This window comes from Geotrypetes seraphini, chromosome 2 (assembly GCF_902459505.1).
Source record: "Geotrypetes seraphini chromosome 2, aGeoSer1.1, whole genome shotgun sequence".
In the NCBI taxonomy this organism is placed as follows: domain Eukaryota; kingdom Metazoa; phylum Chordata; class Amphibia; order Gymnophiona; family Dermophiidae; genus Geotrypetes; species Geotrypetes seraphini.
In genome coordinates this window covers 249,518,580-249,537,583 of record NC_047085.1, presented here as the reverse complement: position 1 = coordinate 249,537,583, position 19,004 = coordinate 249,518,580, and the positions used below count along the sequence as shown (strand labels likewise).

The 19,004-nt window shown below is 42.8% G+C and overlaps 1 protein-coding gene across 2 annotated transcripts in view; it reads left to right on the top strand.

Annotated features, from left to right (window-relative positions):
* The window catches only part of LOC117355668, a 41,381-nt gene extending 30,443 nt beyond the window's left edge, over window positions 1–10,938 (top strand). For both annotated transcript variants that reach the window (XM_033934571.1, XM_033934572.1), the window contains exons 5-6: window positions 943–1,074; window positions 10,715–10,938. In XM_033934571.1, coding sequence (XP_033790462.1) covers window positions 943–1,074; window positions 10,715–10,851 — 269 coding nt within the window. In that variant the 3' untranslated portion in view covers window positions 10,852–10,938. The remainder of the gene's footprint in view (window positions 1–942; window positions 1,075–10,714) is intronic.
* The last annotated feature ends 8,066 nt before the right edge of the window (window positions 10,939–19,004 follow it).

Sequence of the window (19,004 nt, the reverse complement as noted above, 5' to 3'; positions counted from 1 at the left end):
CCCATCCTTCAGATGTTCATCACAGATACAAGTGGGCAATGGTGGCTGGTGGGGAGTCCCAGCCAGAGCTTTCAGCTGCTTGACATAAGTACTGGGAAGGGGCCTAGAGCTGGGACGTCTCTGTCTGTGCCCAGCTTCCCTGTAATGGGATGATTCATCATAGCCACGCTGAAATGGCCAATGATGAATTGTCCCATTCCGCCCAGGTCCATATCCCACTCTAACTGGTACACTTGTGGTGGGAAAGGAGATGGTATGAAACTGACTTTACCCAACTTCTCTATGCTGTCATCTTATCTTGCATGGACTATTGTAACGCACTATCCAATGGGCTGACAACAAAAAAATCTCCAGTGCATACAATGGCTATTAAACTCTTAAAAAACCTTCATACTTGAGACCACGTCTCAGAAGCACTATCAACAGCCTATTGGCTACCCATCACCAAACACAAGTCCTTACACAACTTAGCAGCCAACTACATATCAGCCAAACTTCCTCCATACACCCAGACCACTCCGCTCCCAGGAGGAAACATCTTCAAATACCATCCAGGCGCTCCCTCCAACTCCAAATCGCCAGACGTCAACCCTACTCCCACTTCATATCTAGTTATTGGAACCAATTACCTCCCCCCTCCCTCCCACATCAGATCCATTAATGGGCTCCAGAACTTCAGGAGACAATAAAAACCTACCTCTTCCCAAAATTACCACCTATATAAATTAACTGAGGAGATCAACCATGTTAACTTATACTCATTTTGACCCTCTGTATATGTCAAACCAAGATGATCAAAGACTACTGTACATGTGTAAACTCATAATCTGTTTGTTTACGCATTATGTATGTTAACTTGTAACCTGTTCTGAGCTCATTGGGGAGGATGGGATACAAAATGAACCCCCCCAAACACTGTTGATGTGATTTTTATCATTACAGTATATCGTATCAGCTTTAATCGCTCCTACGAGGAAATGAAGAAGAAGTCTCAAGACTGGAAGACTATTGTTGGAGGCGTGTTCTACTTCATTGGTTTAAGTGGCCTGATCCTCTTGTGGCAGCGGATTTATGGTCAGTTCTTTATCACTTACAATACAGTTCTGTTCTCATTGGAAGGTATGATATCTTGGGAAGTGCAGCTCTGGTCTTCAAAAAGGCAACCAAAATGATTAAACAGGATAGAATAATTCCCCAGTGAGGAAAGATTCTTCAAGCTTAGAGAAGAGATAGCTGAGGGCAGATAGAATAGAGGTCTATACAATCCTGAGTGGAATGAGTAAATGCAAATCAATTGTTTACTCCTTCAAAAAACACAGACACTAGGGAACACACCATGAATTTACAATACATAGTAATACTTGTAAAACAAATCGGAGAAAATATTCAGTGTAAGAGAATTTGGTAAAAGCAGTTACTGTAGCTAGATTTAAAAAAAGATATGGACAAGTTCCTGAAGAAATAGTCCATAAAATGTTTTAAGTTAAACTTTGGGTTATGCAGCATGGAATCTAGCTATTTTGAGGATTCTGGCAGGTACTTGTGACTTAAATAGGCCATTGTTGGAAACAGAGCCAATCAAACTAACACTCTTTGTTTTCTACTGAAACCAAATCTGCAAACAAAACTGGCTACTCAGTTTCAGCAAAAGCTGAAATCATAAATGAAACTGCCCCTCTACTCCATCTACTTGACCATAAAAGCCCCCCCTTCCTCTGCAACCACTCAACCACTTGTTGGCCCTCTCCAGGCCTACTTTATTGAAGTCCTGGTGGTCAAGAGGCCTCTTCAGGGATAGTAATGAATCCCACTTGTTCCTGCCCTATATACTGCTTCAATCCAAAAGGCTGCTGAGACTTCCTGCGGCACCCTTTCAAGATTGCTGCAGAATGTCCAGGTATCCATTTTCCAATTGGAACTAACATGACCAGAAGACTCGCTCCTGCCTGTGTTGGTTCCAGTCACAAAATGGCTACCGAGACTTCCCGCTGCAACCTTGCAAGGCTGCCATGAGAGGTTCTGGCAGTCATTTTGTGATTGGAACCAATATGGGCAAGAGTGAGTCCAGTGCCCATGCTGGCTCCAATTGGAAAATGGATGCCAGGACCTCCTGAGCTGTTGATAGAGCCGGGGGGAGACAGGATTTACACTATAATTTCTTTATCCTAATTTAGCATATACAGAGGTTATAGTTTTATTACACATTTCTTTCCAATCATATGACAATCAGCGAGGGAATTAGGTGAAGAGGTGAGTTTTTATAGCTTTCCTAAAGTTCAGGAGTCTTTCAAGGGATCTGATCTGTGAGGGCAGTTGATTCTAGTAACATGGTATGAAATGGGAGTAGGATCATCGCCTGGCACTTTGCATTTGAAAGACACAACCAGGGGGTGTTTGGAGGCATGTTTCACCCTGGGAGCAGAGTGGTATGTTCGGCACATATGGAGGAAGCTTGCTTTTGACATGTAGGTTGGCACCATGTTGTGTAGAGATTTGTATACTAGCATCAAGCCCTTAAAGATACATGTGAAAATGCTAATAGTTTGTAATCTTTTTGTACTTGATATTTTTATTGATAATACAGGGTGCCCGCAAAAACACTCCTTGATTTTCAATGGTTACAAAATCAAAACTTATTGGAATATGTTTATAAATAAGATGACAGCAAATACAAGTCCCATAAAGCACGGTTAGTGAGATCTTACACAATCGCTTGCACTTTCACCTTTATAAGCTGCAATTGGTGCAGAAGTTACAACCTTCAGACAATGCAACGTGACAAAATGACGAGGTGTTCCGCAAGTGACCCTCGGACATTACTGTTTGTGACTTTTTCCTTTTGGAGTACAAACCTCCACTACCTGCAACTATGGATGATCTGCAGGAACGTATCACTGAAGCTATTAACACAATCATGCCGGATATACTTCGGAGAGTCTGGTCCAAGCTCAATTATCACCTCGATGTTTGCCGAATAACAGGTGAGGCGCACATCGAGTGTATGTAATCAACAGATACCATATGAAACTTTATGAGTTGATGAAACTGTAGCCTCAAAGGTGAAAGAATATTCCAATAAATTTTGGTTTGGTGACCATTTAAAATCAAGGAGTGTTTTTGTGGGCACCCTGTATAAAGAAAATAAGGCAACTCCTAAAATACACATTAGAGAGCAAATGAATTGCCTAACCCCCACAAAACCAAGAAGTTGTCATCACAACTCTAATGCATTAACATGTAACAGTTATCCAACCTCCCCCCAGACCAAAGGAGTCCTTTCCCTATAAGCAACTCCAGTTACTAAAAATTAATGTCCTCATCTAAAGACCTATTACGTGTCCAAATATTGCTGCAAAGAGTCCCAACTTCTGGTGAGTTTCTCTTCGGGTCAATTTTTAAGTGCTGTCAGTTTCTCCATATAAAGAACGTATCTCAAGGTCCAATGTAGGTGTCTCAGAAGGTTCCTGGGTAAGGGTTATTATTGTCTCTTGCTGCCAAAAAAATAGCCACAATTCTTTGAGAATTTAGATCAATAAACCTTAGTCCCTGAGAAATGAAACAGAAAATGGGCATAATACCAAGGGTTTCAGGCATCAGAGAGTTTGTTTATTGTTACAGCATTTACAATATCTCAAAAAAGGTTTTATAGAATTCCATAGCCACTACATATAAAGATGGGTCCCTTTTTCTTTACATCCCCTCCATCATCGATCTGATCCCCAATTAGCAAATTTAGGGGTCCTTTTTACTAAGGTGCACTAACTGATTTAGTGCATGCTAAATGCTAAGGTGCCCATAGAATATAATGGACCCCTAAAAAAGGTGCTCTGGTGTCAAATACCATCTAAGCCAGTGGTCTCAATCTTGCGGCCCGCGGGCCACATGCTGCCTGCCAGGTACTATTTTGAGGCCCTTGGTATGTTACCATTTGTTCTGGAATGTTACCCGCCTCATTGCTGTAACCTCACGCAAGCGCTTTCCTGCGTCTGTACGCGATTGTGAGGTGGAGTGGCGAGGACAATTGCGTATAGACGCAGAAAAGCGCTTGCGTGAGGTTACAGCAGTGAGGTGGGCGATGTGAGGTAACCTGGAGGCAGCGCAGCTTGTGCATGTGTATGTAATCTCATGAATTCTCGTGAAATTCGGCACCTCTCCTGGCGGTGACTGCTTGATGTAAGATGGCGGTTGGGTCCAGTGCTGGGGAAGGTGAGAGCTGAAGGTGGTTGCGGATGCAACCACCGGATACTTAACCCTTTCAGGACCAAGGGACATATTTGTCCCATAACTTTAAAATCCTATAAATTTTGATTGGGATAGTCTACACTTCTAAATTTGATATGTACGGATTCCATATGATACTGCCTTTATGTAAACAAACTGGTTCCGACATTCATTCATTAGCGTCGTTGCCAGATTGACGAGAAGATTCACTTGCCACACTGTCCATAAGCCAGAAGTTTGATTTAAAAAAAAAAAAAAAATAATGATATTTCACAAAAAAAAATCAATTTTTTGGCATCTGCAAGCCCTTTTTACCATAAAAATGTCGTCAAAACCACAAAAATTGGCCTACGATCCTTATGGTCCTGAAAGGGTTAAGGCACAAGTCGGATATTGGTTCTCCCGTCTACAAAAAAGCATAGAGGACAACACCAAAATCTTGTCTCTTGCAGTTGATAATTTAGAATCTAAATCACAATTTGGCATGAGGTAAAACTCTTTATAGTTTATAAATCTTTCCTTAATTGCTTCTGATAATTTCAGCTATACACAGCTGAAAGCAGTGCAACATGCAGAAAGTGAAAAACTATCTAAACTTCACTTTCTGCATGTTGCACTGCTTTCAGCTGTGTATAGCTGAAATTACCAGAAGCAATTAAAGAAAGATTTATAAACTATAACGAGTTTTACCTCATTCTTTAATATGACATTAACTATTTTTTTCTGCGGCCCTCCAAGTACCTACAAATCCAAAATGTGGCCCTGCAAAGGGTTTGAGCTTGAGACCGCTGATCTAAGCAGTACTTTTAAAATTATACTCTGTCAATTGAGCTGACACATTTTATTTAGTGAGAGACAAAATAATATCCTGCCACTGGGATCCATCCAGGGTTATTCCCAGGTCAGATTCCCACTGTTTCATATAGGCAAGTTTCTTGAAGTGATAATCCTTAGCAGTTTTGTATAACGAGGGTATATGACCTTGAGATTTTACTTCTTTCAGCCAAAGTACCTCCAGGTCTGACTATACACAGGTTTTCACTTCTTTAAACCCTATTGAACTGAGACTAAGGGCCGGGGCATGCATGACATCATCATGTTGACATCCACGCATGCTCAGAGGCCTTTCAGACAGGCCCTGAAATGCCAGTAGGGCATGCCAGCAGGGATGTCTAACAAATATGAACTGAGTACCCTCCAACCACAGACCTCCTAAGCTCCACCCTAGACCCACCCAAGATCTTCCCCAGATCCCGGCCCCTTTACTAATTGTAATGCAATTTTTTCCATTCATTTTTCATATACTGTACACAGTATACACAGCAGATATGAATTCTCAAAACTGATACATTTCAATTGAAATAAAATCATTTTACCTACCTTTGTTGTCTGGTGACTTTATTTTTCTGTGCTTTTTACTATGTTTCCAGTGCCTTCTTATCCATTGACTGTTTTTCTCTCCGTCTTCACTTTCTGCCTTGCATCCATCTTTAGCATTAACTTAATATTCAATTTTTCAATTTGTCTGCTTTCTTCTCAAAATCTACTTTTCTATGTCTTACTTTCCCTTCCTATCTCTCTCTCCTTCCCTCCCTATTTCCATGGTCTGACATCTCTCTCCTTCCCTACCCACCTCTCAGTGGTCCGACATCTCTCTCCTCTCCTTCCCATAATCTGGCATCTCTCTCCACTACTACTAATATTATTATTTCTATAGCACTACCAGACTCCCCTCCTTCCCTTCCATGGTCTGATATCTCTCCCTTCCTTTAGTCATCTCCCCCCCCACCCCAGTGTAACATTTATTTTTCCCTTCCTCCTTTCTGGCCCCCCTCCCAGTCCAACATTTCTTCCTTCTTTCCACTATTCTTCCTTCTTTCTAACATTATTTTCTCTCTTCCTCCTGTGTGCTTCTCCTCTGGTACTCCTTCCTTTCCCTAACCAACATCTCTCTCCCTCCATGAGTCCAACATTTCACTCTCTGCCAACTCCCCCTTCCCCCCGAGTGTGACATTTCTCCTTCCGTCCTTTCTATCCTCCCTAATCATCTTGCCCTCTCCATAAGTCCAACCATTTCTGCCTCCTCCACACTTTCTCTCTCTCTCTCTCCTTGCCTCTGCCCTCAAGTGACATCCTTCCTTCTCACTCCCCAACCCATGTTCTCTCCCCATGCACAATTTCTCCCTCTCCTCCACCCCATGTCCATTTCTCCCTCTCTCATCACTCTCACTTCTCCTGTAACAATTTTCCTTTCTTCCTTCCCTCTCCCCAACCCTACTCACAGCTAATATGCTCTCTCTCCATCCACCATCTCACCCTCCCCTCCAATGTGTAGCATCTTTCCTTTCCCTCCCCTTCTACCAGGTCCAGCAGCACCTCTTCTTCCTTTCCTTTCCCTGCCCCCTGTCCAGCCGCACCTCTTCCTCTCCCCATGTCCATCAGTACCTCTTCATCCTTCCCCTTCCCCCTGTCTAGCAGTACCCCTTCTCCTTTCCCTTTCCCTCCTCCCCTGCCAAGCAGTACTTCTCCTGTCTAGCGGCAGCTCAGTGTGCTTTTAACTTGGCCACAGAGCTGCCGCGATGATTAATTTAGATGTGGTTTTCATCAACAGCCTCGGGGCCTTTGCTAGGCTGGCCCATTACAATGATGTGACTTCCTCTTTCGAAAGAGAAAGTCACATCATTAAAATGAGCCGGCCTAGCAAAGGCCCCAAGGTTGTTGATGAAAACCGCATCTAAATTAATCCTCGCAGCAGCTCTGTGGCCAAGTTAAAAGCACACTGAGCTGCTGCTGCTGTTCTGGGTATGTGGAGAAGATGTGGAAGGCAGGAGTCCAGGAAGATATGTGGCGAGAGGCAAGTCAGCTGGCCGGCGCTTCTCTGTGAGCTGCAGCACACATGGAATCTCAGGAGGCACACTAGTGTGCCGCAGCACACAGTTTGCAATACACTGAGCTAGATTCACTAAACTTACCTTTCCCATCCGATCTGTGGGTGATCCGTGGCCAGGCGACCGATTCTCTACCAGTCTTCACGCAAATTAACCCAATCATTGGCATGCCCCACACCGACCCCACGGATCGCTGCAGAGCGATCCTGATGCATGCACAGACCATCTTCTTGCCTGTAGAAGCGGTCTGCGCATGCACTTGCTCTCTGCACAAGGGGGGATTTAATGGAACAAAACACGCTGCAAGGGGGGGGCTTGGCCAGAGGTAAAGCAAGCAATCACTCCTATGCCTGGTCGCAAGGATTTTGGGGCAGCTCCGCTTTGCGCGGATCAGGAGGAAAGTTAGTGAATTGGGTCACAAAGTACACGATCGGTGGGCTTAGTGAATCTAGCCCTATGTCAGGGGTAGGCAATTCCGGTCCTCGAGAGCCAGAGCCAGGTCAGGTTTTCAGGATATCCACAATAAATATGCATGAGATAGATTTGCATCTTAAGGAGGCCGTGCATGCAAATCCACCTCATACATATTCATTGTGGATATCCTGAAAACCTGAGCTGGCTCCGGCTCTCGAGGACCGGAATTGCCTACCCCTGCCCTATGTTTACATTGCAGTAGAATTCAGAGTAATGTGTGTGTGAATGATCCAAAAACAAACACACAAAAAAAGAGAATCACACTGGGTCATTTGAGAGGAAAGGGAGGAGGGAGGATACAGAAGCCCACAAATATCAACATCTTGTGATCAAATGTTTGTAGCTGTGCATATTTCTAAAATCCTTGCAAAACTTGTTAGGGAGAAAACACCCTATGCATGATCCTCAGTCCTGGATTTGTCCCTGATAAATTTATAATTTATTAGAATTTAGAAGAATGATGCTTCCTGCAGCGTTCTAACAAGCCACAGTTTGTCAGTTAAACTGACAGCTAAGATAAGAAAGCTGCTTGTAGTGCTCCTCATTGCAAAATCAACCACCTCTTCTCCCACCAACGCCCCCGTCACTGATGAAAGACTGAGACTCTGTCCATATTCCCAGTAACGAGTTTCTTTCACAATGGTCATGACAAGCAATCTATTTTTAGCATCACCCATTTATCTTTCGTTAAAAAAATTAACTAAAAAACTAAACTATTCAACAATTTTCAGCTGTATTTAATTTGCTGCCCCCTGTTAGGGTTACCATATGTGGAAAACCTGGTCATGTCCTCTTTATAGAGAACTGTCCCGGTGTCCGAATAGATTTTTAAATTGTTGAGTCTGACTGGGTTTGGCAAGGCTGGCTCACAAGGAATCTAGTGGCTCTCCCACTCTTACCTGCTCGGCTGCAATTCTATCTTCTTCGGGCCACTGGCAGCTCAGCAACGTGAGCCTTCTGCCATCAACCTAACCTGGAAGCCACTTCTCTGCAAGTCCCGCCTCCATGGGAGCAGGACATTGCTGCAGAGAGGCGGGCAGCTGGCAACAGGCAGATGGCAACAGGCTGAAGGCCCAAAGAAAATAGAATTGTAGTGCAAAGGTGAGAGGGGAAGAGCCACCCAATTCTTTGTAAGCTAGCACTGCCAAACTAGCTTATGTGGGTCTGGGCCAGAGGAGGGTTGAGGGTGGAGCCGGGGGGGGGGGGGGGGGTCATGTGTCCTCTTTTTGTCAGGTCAAAAATATGGTAACCCTACCCTTTGTCCACTGAGAAATCCACATACACTCTTTGGTGGCAGCAGTAGCACTGTGCTTCGCATCTAGCCACAATGGTAACTATTCTCATCATTTGATCTAGTTACCTGACACATTAGTATACCCTTAATTAAAAATGTCTAAATGGCAGTGGCAGCTTTGTTTATTTTCCACAGCAGTAGAAAACAGTTTTGAACACTGATAGTCTCTAGTAGGAACCCTCTTTATTATAGAGGTTCCTGGTCAAGTCCTTTTACAGCTTTCCTGTTTATAGGGCCCCTTCCAATCAGGATTCGGGCCCCTCCCACTGCATCCCAAGATACATTGGGAGGGGAAAGCCCTGTCATTTGCAGCACATAGCCCTGTAGGCAGGAGGGAGTGAGCTTCCCTCCTGCCATTTGCTCTTCCAAAGGTACTGGGGGGGGGGAGTTCCGGGGATATGGGAGGGGAGGCCAGGAATAATGGGGGGGGGGGGGGCTGAGATGTCAGCGGAGGTACGGGATATCAGGGGGATGTCAGGGGGAGGGGTGTAAGGCTCCACAGCTCAGCTGATCTGCCAGGAATCCCCGAAACTGGCTCAGCTGATGGGGATTCCTTCTGCTGCAATCAGTTGATGGAAAGCCAATTTTATTTCTGCTCTTTGGGTGGTGGGAGAGGGTCATGACCACTGGGGGAGTCATGCCTTGAATCCTCCAGTGGTCTTCTTGTCAGTTGGTCTTCTTTGTGGAACTTAGATGCTGGCAGTTAGACTTGTTTGAGTTGCATCTAAGTTCCCTCTTGGAAAGCTTTGATTATAGCTGGGGTACGTCCAGGTTGAAGCCTGCCTGATTCCCTTCCCGGCCAACACACACCTCCCAACATGCCCCTTTGCTTTATGGATGTACAACAGCTTAGAAGTGCTGCTGCACATCCAGAAAGTTGGTTTTGATTATTGGTCTTTGGACATTCCTACTATTAGGACGTCCAAGTGCAGACTTAAGCTGATTTTTGGATGTTTTAAAGCTTTTATTATGAGCCCCATAGTATATAGTCAGCTGGGTTACAACTTGCCATATTTAAAATACCAAGTATTAATCTTAGCTTGACATATTCAGCGGATCTAGTTTCACTGTACAGTTTGCCTTCCTTACATAATATTTACAGAAGTCAAGCAGGTTACAATTTGCTATATTTATACTACAATTTGTTTATCCTAATTTAGCATGTATGGAGGTTCTAGTTTTGTTATACATTTCTTTCCAATCTTATGGCAATCAGCGAGGGAATTAGGTGAAGAGGTGAGTTTTTATAGCTTTCCTAAAGTTCAGGAGTCCTTCAAGGGAACTGATCTGGGAGGGTTGTTGATTCCAGTAACTTGGTATGACATGAGAATAGGATCATCATCTGGTGCTTTGCATTTGAAGGACACAACCAGGGAGCAGAGTGGTCTGTTTGGCACCTATGGAGGAAGCTTGCTTTTGACATGTAGGCTGGCACCATGCTGTGTAGGGATTTGTACACTAGCTTCAAGCCCTTAAAGATACAGCATTTGGCTTTGGGTAGCCAGTGATAGAGGACTGGCTTGGTGTCTCTTTCTGAAGATTGCCTCACTTTGCAGGAGGGTTGCTTATAGGCTCCATTTGTTTTTCATGACATGCTGAGCCAATCCTGTTTTTTCCCCCCTCATATACCTGTAGAGGTATTCCTGTTTTTAAGGAATCTGTGCTATGCCTTTCAATGCAGTGGGGTATAAACAGAAATGGATCGCTGGAGTCAATTAGAAATCATACTTGGCTCAAGAAGTGAACCAACATCTTCAGCCTTTCTTCTTTTTAAAATGTTCACTTCCAAAAATTATCCCAATTCTTATTTTTGTCTTTTTTTTTTTTCTCTGAACAGTGTATGGCCCTGTCCCTCACACCCTATCTGAAGAGTGGATCGCCATGCAGACAAAGAGGATGCTTGACATGAGAGTCGGCCCTGTCACTGGGTTCTCTTCTCATTGGGACTATCAGAAGAATGAATGGAAAAAATGACTGCCAGCAGGAAAGCATGCCTCTTCCATTGCAGTATTTTAGTTTAACTCAATATTACAACAGAATAAACTACTTTTAGCACAGAAATTATGCAGTTCTGTGTTTTCAAGGCTCTTTTCTTTTTTAATAATTTATATTCTGCATATCCTACAATTCTATGCGGATTAAAAATTATTCAGATACTCAAGCATTATTCCCTAACTGTCCCAGTGGGCTCCCACTCTTATCTAATGTACCTGGGGCAATGGGGATTAAGTGACTTGCCCGGGGTCACACAGAGCAGTGCGGGATTCAAACCCACAACCTCAGGGTGCTGAGGCTGTAGCTCTAACCACTGCACCACACACATGATTGCATCTGAGTTAAGACAGTACAGTATTTTATGGAAATCATAAAACAAGGAAACATAGGAGATGATGGCAGATACAAGGCTATTCAGTCTGCCCGCTGCCCAACTAAATCATCTGCTCAGCTCTACAATCCTATTCTCTTAGAGAAAATCTGTGTTTGTCCTATGCTTTCTTGAATTCAAATACTGTTTTTGTCTCCAAAACGTTTGCTAAGAGGCTGTTTTACACATCCAGAACCCTTTCTATAGAGAAAGATTTCCTTTGATTACTTTTGAGTCTGTCCCCTTTCATCTGCATCCTATCAGACCTCATTCCAGAGACTTTTTCATAAAAGAGGCCTGCTTGGAAGATGTTAACTAGCTTTATAATGCTTCCCACTGCCTAATTTTTTCTCCAGGTTATGATCTTAGATCTTTGTTTCAGTATGCTTTATGATGAAAACTGTTGACCATTTTTAAGGCACTTTCAGGATAAAAACCATTGGTTTAATATTTTGAAGATACAGGGTTCCAGAACTATACTCTGCTGCAAATGAGATCGCACTATAGATTTATAGAGGCACTATCTTCTCCTTTTTCTTACTGGTTTTTTCTCACTAGCTTCTTCCTGTGCTCCCAATCATCCTTCTTGGTTGTACTGTCCTCATATCTACTGTTTTGACCACCTTGAGACCATCAGATATGATCACTCCCAGATATCGTTCTTGCCCTTGGGGTTTTGCAGCCCAAAGGCATGGCCCTAGATTTTTTAGCATTAACTATTAACTGCCAAATTCTAGATAATACCTCAAGCTTTGTTAGTTCCCTTCTCATGTTCCAAACCTTTTAGGGTTTTATAACAGGCACTAGTGGTGTTGTGTCAAAGTAGCCAGAAGAGGGAGCTCTGGATCCCTAGTTCAATGCCAAAGTTAGAATGGACCATAAGAATGATGTTCTTTTAAGGAAAAAGAGGTTAGCTTTCATAAACTATAAAAAGATGCAGAAAGAGGAAGACTAGCAAAAAATCTGGAAAAGTTTTTTAAAAACAGGCTGATTGAGTAGTCAGGAAAGCAAAGATGCAAATGGGAGAAAAAATAGCTAACAGAAAAATGGGCAGAAAAGACATTTTATATACATATTAGTGATAGGAAGGAGTGCAAAAGTGGCATTGTGAAACTCAAAGGTAAAGGAGAGAAATATGTAGAAGCTGATAAAGAAAAGACTGAATTGCTTAACAAATATTTTTGTTCTGTGTTCACAGCTGAAGCACTGGGAGTGGGACCACAGAAGACAAACACAAATAGGGATGGAAGTATGGTAGAACCTAAATCAATTTCAGAGGATTGCATTTGTGAGGAGTTAGCTAAAGGTGGACAAAGCAATAGGGCCGGATGGTGTACATCCACGGGTATTGAAGAACTTTGGGAAAGTTCTGGCAGCTCTGCTTGCTAACCTTTACAATGCTTCTCCAGAGTCGGGAGAGGTATCACAGGACTGGAGAAGGGTGCATGTGGTCCCTTTCAACAAAAATGGAAGTAAGGAAGAAATGGGGAACCTCAGGAAGGTAAGTCTGACTTCAGTGGTAAGTAAATTAATGGAAATGCTTTTAAAACAAAGAATAGTGTTGTTTCTGAAATCCAGTGGATTACAGGACCTGAGGCAACATGGATTCACTAGAGACAGGTCTTGTCAGACAAATCTGATCAATTTCTGTGACTGGGTGACTAGAGAATTGGATAGAGATAGTGTGCTAGATGTGGTGTATTTCAATTTTAGCAAAGCCTTTGACAGTGTTTCACACAGAAGTCTAATAAATAAACTCAGTGCCCTCGTTATAGACCCCGAAGTGACAAACTGGGTCAGGAACTAGTTGAATGGAAGGCAACAGAGGGTAGTGGTCAATGGAGATTGTTTGAGAAAAGGGATGTTACCAGTGATGGGCCTGTGCTTTTTAACATTTTTGTGAGCAATATTGCTAAAGGGCTGTCAGGTAAAATTTGCCTCTTTGTGGATGATACCAAAATCTGCAATATACAACCGTGAGGAAAGACCTAGCAAAGGTTGATAAATGGTCTGAAATTTGGCAGCTAAGAAATACAAGGTCATGTATTTGGGCTGCAAAAACTAGAGGAAATGGTACAGTTTAGGGGGTAAAGAACTTTTGTTCACGAAAGAGTGGGACTTGAGTGTGATGATCTTAAGGCGGCCAAACAGGTTGAAAAGGCAACAGCGGAAAGCTGGAAGGATGCTAGGTTGCATAGGGAGAGATATGGCCAATAGGAAAAAGGAGGTATTGATGCCCCTGTATAAGACTCTGGTGAGACCACATTTAGAATTTTGTGTACAATTCTGGAGACTACATCTTCAAAAAGATATAAACAGGATGGAGTTGGTCCAGCGGAAGGCTACTAAAATGGTTAGTAGTCTTCATCATAAGGCATATAGAGACTTAAAGATTTCAATATGCATACTTTGGAGGAAATATGCTATAAACAAAACAGACTGACTCTGTAACAGTAACACAACCCCAGAGGAGGACTCGTTATACAAAAAGTTAAGCTCAGAGATATAAAACTCTGAAGAGGGAGAGGTAACCCCCTCTTAGGGAAAGAGTTTATCTTCCAATCATTGCTTCATAATTGTGACAAACGAGCCCAACTCCAAGGTATGAAAGTTTTAACTGTGTATATATCTCAATGTGGATGCAATATGCATTCAACAGACTTTCAAAAATAGATAATTATTCTGCATTCAGGTAAGCACTAGAGTTTTCAGCATTCATATGATTAATTCTCAAAAGTACTTATCAGGGTCCCGACGCGGCCCCGTTTCGGTGTCTACTTCAGGAGACCCCGTCTGGCAAAGTTAAATTTTGCAAAGAGTAATAGTCATAAGAAATTCAAACACAGGTTCGTTCTGTTGTTGAAAAATTTCCGTGCAGAAGAGGGGAGATATGATAGAGACGTTTAAATACCTATGTAGCATAAAAGTCTCATTTGCAAGGAAGCTCTGGAATGAGAGGGCATAGGATGAAATTAAGAGATGATAGGCTCTGGAGTAATCTAAGGAAATTGTCTCCACCACCTCTACAGGGAGACTATTCCTTGCATCTACCACCCTTTCTGTAAAAAAACCCAAAGACTGTGTTTGAATTCAAGAAAGTATGGGACAGGCATGTGGGATCTCTTAGGGAGAGGAGGAGATAGTGGATTTGGCTGATGGGCAGACTGGATGGGCCATTTGGCCTTTATCTGCCATAATGTTTCTATGTAAGATTTGACATACATAGTCTTGTCAGGAAAGGGGGGGGGGGGGTCAATTCCCATTTTTTAAAAAAGAAGAGAACTAACCTGTTCTAATTGGAAGGAGGAGGCAGGCATCCCTATAAGTAGGAGAAATTAAGTAGGGAGTGGAGTATAGAACCTTTAGTTTTTTAAAAACACCCTCAAGGTCAGGGGTGTCCAACCTTTTAGCTTCCCTGGGCCGCATTGGCCCCAAAAAATGTTTCTAGTGTCGCGCAAACGCTGCAACAAGACAGAGGAGGGAGCTGGCAAGACGGTAAACACCCGAGAGCAGCAGAGGAAAACACTGCATCGCCCTCGACTGGGGCTGCACAAAATACTTCATGGGGGCCGCATGCGGCCCTCAGGCCACAGGTTGGACACCCCTGCTCTAGGTTGAAGCAGGCAGGACAGGATCTTAGCCTGCTGCTGGGAACAGCCAGACTTGAAGAGCATGGGAAATGATGTTAGAAGGTACCTACCTTTTGAGACTGTTAAGACTTTACATTTTCTTTTTGGTGAACTGGAGCTAAAGGTATTTCAGCTGGTATTTATTCAATTTCCTGTACCATTCTTCTCAGGGAGCTCAGAACGGTTTACATGAATTTAATTCAGGTACTCAAGCACTTACCCAGAAATTCAATGCTGGTGCCAGACTTGGCCCAGTATTGAATTTCCAGGGATAACATCAGTGGTGGTCAGGAAAACTGATTGCCAGCAGCTGAAAATTGGGCCCAATAGATTAAAGTTTTAAATTGACTTTTACATATAGAAAATTATGACACGTAAACATGTAAAAACTTCACCTAGAAGCTGACATACTAAACTGCAAACCTGTTCACAAGAGAGAGGGGGGGGGGGGGCACGCTATGTGCATTAAAACATGCAAAATATACCAGAATGTTCAGGCTTATGCATATTTTCCCCTCGCAGAGAGCCCATTTGAGGTCAGAATTTACAAAGTGGCCCCGTTGTAAGTAGAAGATTTTGTGCATAGTCTGCTACGTGTGAAAGTTTACTAAAATTCTGATTTCGTGGGTTGCTGTGATACCATGCAAATCAGGTTATTACCTAAGAATTCAACAAAAACTGGAATAAACATCTTTGTGTCAGTTTTCACAAAAATTAGAGCTATATAGTTAACAATTTTGTTCAGGAATAATCACTGATCTCTTAGATGAGGTTTGAATGGTAGATGATAGTCCAGCTGTATGGAGAGAAAAAAAAGGAGCAGGGGAGGAGAGGAGGTGCACCGACTTTGCTTTTAACTCTTAAAAACTCATTCTGGGGGCAGGTTTCAAACTGCCTGCATTGGGAGACTGCTCATGGATGCTTTTACCTATGGGCTTTGCACCATTCTCTAAGGAAGGGGTTCTCAACCGTCTTTGGGCCACACCTTGCCAGTCAGGATACTCACAATGAATACGCATGAGACTTATATGCAATGGAGGAGGTACTGTATTCAGATTTATCTCATTGTGGGTGTCTTGAAAACCTGACTGGCTAGGTATGTCCCAAGGACTGGGTTAAGAACCCCTGCTCTAAGGCAGGGGTAGGGAACTCCGGGCTTCGAGAGACATATTCCAGTTGGGTTTTCAGGATTTCCCCAATGAATATGCATTGAAAGCAGTGCATGCAAATAGATCTCATGCATATTCATTGGGGATATCCTGAAAACCCAACTGGAATACGGCTCTCGAGGACTGGAGTTCCCTACCCCTGCTCTCAGGGAACATATGTGCTTTATTTTTCTCATGGAAAACAGCACAAGCAGATCTAAAAAGGAAGCAGTGCATGTTCGCTTCCTCTCCGGACCTAAATGGCCCTAGGTATGCTGCTCTTACTGTGGCTACAAGAATACACATTGTGGAACACTACATACGCTTCTGGCCATATTGAGAGCGGGTGGATTTCAGAGGGTAGGTCTGTGCAGGCAAAGAAGCTTTAGCTGTATATAATATGCCACTGTCCTCTGTGTGACCTAGATTCTGCTGCTGTGGAGCTGTTCAGAAGAGGAAAAGCGCATTAATGAATTTATAATTTATGACCCTTGCTTTGCACACTGTCACAAAGGACCAAGACAAATTGTTAAGTAAAAGACAGTCTCGGGCAATGTCCACAGCATAACTGTACAAAAGAAAGAATGTCGCATTCAGAAATGATCTGCTGGAGAGCAAATTAGAATTAGGTGAAGACTACCAAAATTACTCGTGGAAGTCCTAATTTTATAAGGGACCTGAATGTGGAGAACAGCACTGTATACACTTAGGCTCCTATTCAATTTCCTGAGATATATGCATGCACAAATTAGGAATACAGACAAGTGGAGGGTAATTCTGTAAGGGGGAGAAGGCCTATGCACTTCATACACTACTTTATGTCCAGCTCCCTATTACATCCTCTTGCAACCCTGAGACACACTTTTTTTAAATGGCTTTTTTGGCTGAATTCCCCACACAAACTGTACCTTGGTCTGCAAATGGATGGAAGAGGAAACACAATGTTTTTTTCTTTTCACCGTGTTATTCATATTAAAATTGGTATCTTCAGTAAAGCACTAATTTCCCCAGGGAGGAAGGGGGCAGGGCCTGAATTTGGCAAGGAGAGGGCAACATAAAGATTAGCTGTAAAGTATTGGAATGGGGGGTTAAAAAAGTAGCAGACATATAAGAAAATGAATTTGGGGGGAAAAACGGATTCATACAGAAACAGTGACATTTTTGGATCAGAAAGCTTTAGTAAAACTAGTTTACATATCAAAGGTTGAACCTATTTTAGGGCAGTGGTCTCCAACGTGAGGCCCCTGAAGTCCTCCATTGCGGCCCTCAAACAGTTGGTTGAAATGTTCTTTAAATCCTGTACATGTGTTAATTTCAGTCTTGCCCACTTGATATATGAGGGGATGCTGAAAAGTTCTCACCCCAACCAACTTCCTAAATTCTGAGGAATATTTTGCCACTATAGCTGAAAACCTAATGATTTTATTTTGCAAAGTGCCAATTTGCAGAATCGTAAAGCTATGTTTTGACATTGTTTCTGAACCATGTCAATGAAAAGTGTGGAATTTTCAAGTGTGGAACTCTGAGCCGTCATGAAATTCCTATTCCTGCAGAAGAAAACTCCAAAGGAAATCCATGAATGTAAGATGCAAACACTGAGTGACAAATGCCCATCATACTCCACTGTGAAAAAGTGGTGTGCAAACTTTCAGTGTGGAGTTTTTGAGACCGAAGATGTAGCAAGGTTTGGGAGGCCTCAAACAATGTCATACCCTGAAATTGTTGACCATGTTCATGACTTGATTTTGGCAGATTGGCGAATATTGGCTAAAACAATTGCTGAGACATTACAGATATCCAGAGAACGTGTTGGGTGTATAATCCACAAGCAGCTCTCAAACTCCTAGGAGTGATGATAGATAGATACTGCACAATGCAGGTCCAAATCAACAAGACTACTCAGAAAGCATTTTTAACCATGCGCAATCTACGAAAAATAAGAAAATTCTTCTACAAAGAGGCTCATAGTCCAATCCCTAGTCCTAGGTCTAGTGGACTATTGCAACATCCTCTACCTACCATGCCCCGCAAACATGATAAAACAACTACAGACTGTACAAAACACAGCCCTCAGATTGATCTATTCACTAAGAAAATTTGACCACATCACCACTGCCTACCTAGACTCACACTGGCTACCTATACAAGCACGAATTCAATTCAAATTATACTGTCTATTATTCAAAGTAATAAATGGCACTGCCCCCACTTACCTAAACAATCGCCTAAACTGGAACCTCATAATCAGACAAAGGAGAACTCAGATCCCATTTACCTACCCCCCATTCAAAGGTACTCAGCGCAAGAAGTTGTACAACTTACTAGTGACGCAAGCAGCTAAACTAGGCCCCTCCATCTCCAACTTGCTGACAGCAACGAGCGACTTCAAATCATTTCGAAAAGAAATCAAAACCCTGCTATTCAAAAAATTTATCCAGATATCTTAACTCTCCCCCTTGTCCATCCCCTCTCTTGTAAAGTTCCCCCCTCAAAGTCTCTACCTCTCTTGTAATTTCTCCTCAAAGTCTCAATTATGTAAACAGCTCCCTAAATTGTAATTTTCCTGGAAATGTCCAGTTATCTTCTGTTGTAATCTGCCTAGAAGGTACAGGCGGAATAGAAGCCACTAATGTAAAGTATGCAGAAACTGTCAGCCAAGTGGGTGCCCAAATGTTTGAATGCCAATGAGAAATGACATCAAGTGGACACTTCCAAGTTAATTTTGCAGCATTTTCAGTGAGCTGGTGCCAACCTTTTGGAACGACTAGTTACTGTTGTTGAAACACGGTTACACCACTATGATCCTGAGACAAAACAACAGTCCATGCAATGGCGGCACTCAGATTCTCCAAAGCAATTCAAGACCCAAAAGTCAGCAGGAAAGGTCATGGCCACAGTGTTTTGGATCAGGAAGGTGTTGTAATATCTATCTTACAAGGGGCCAAATAGTTAATGCAGAATATTATTGTATATTGCTCTGCTGAT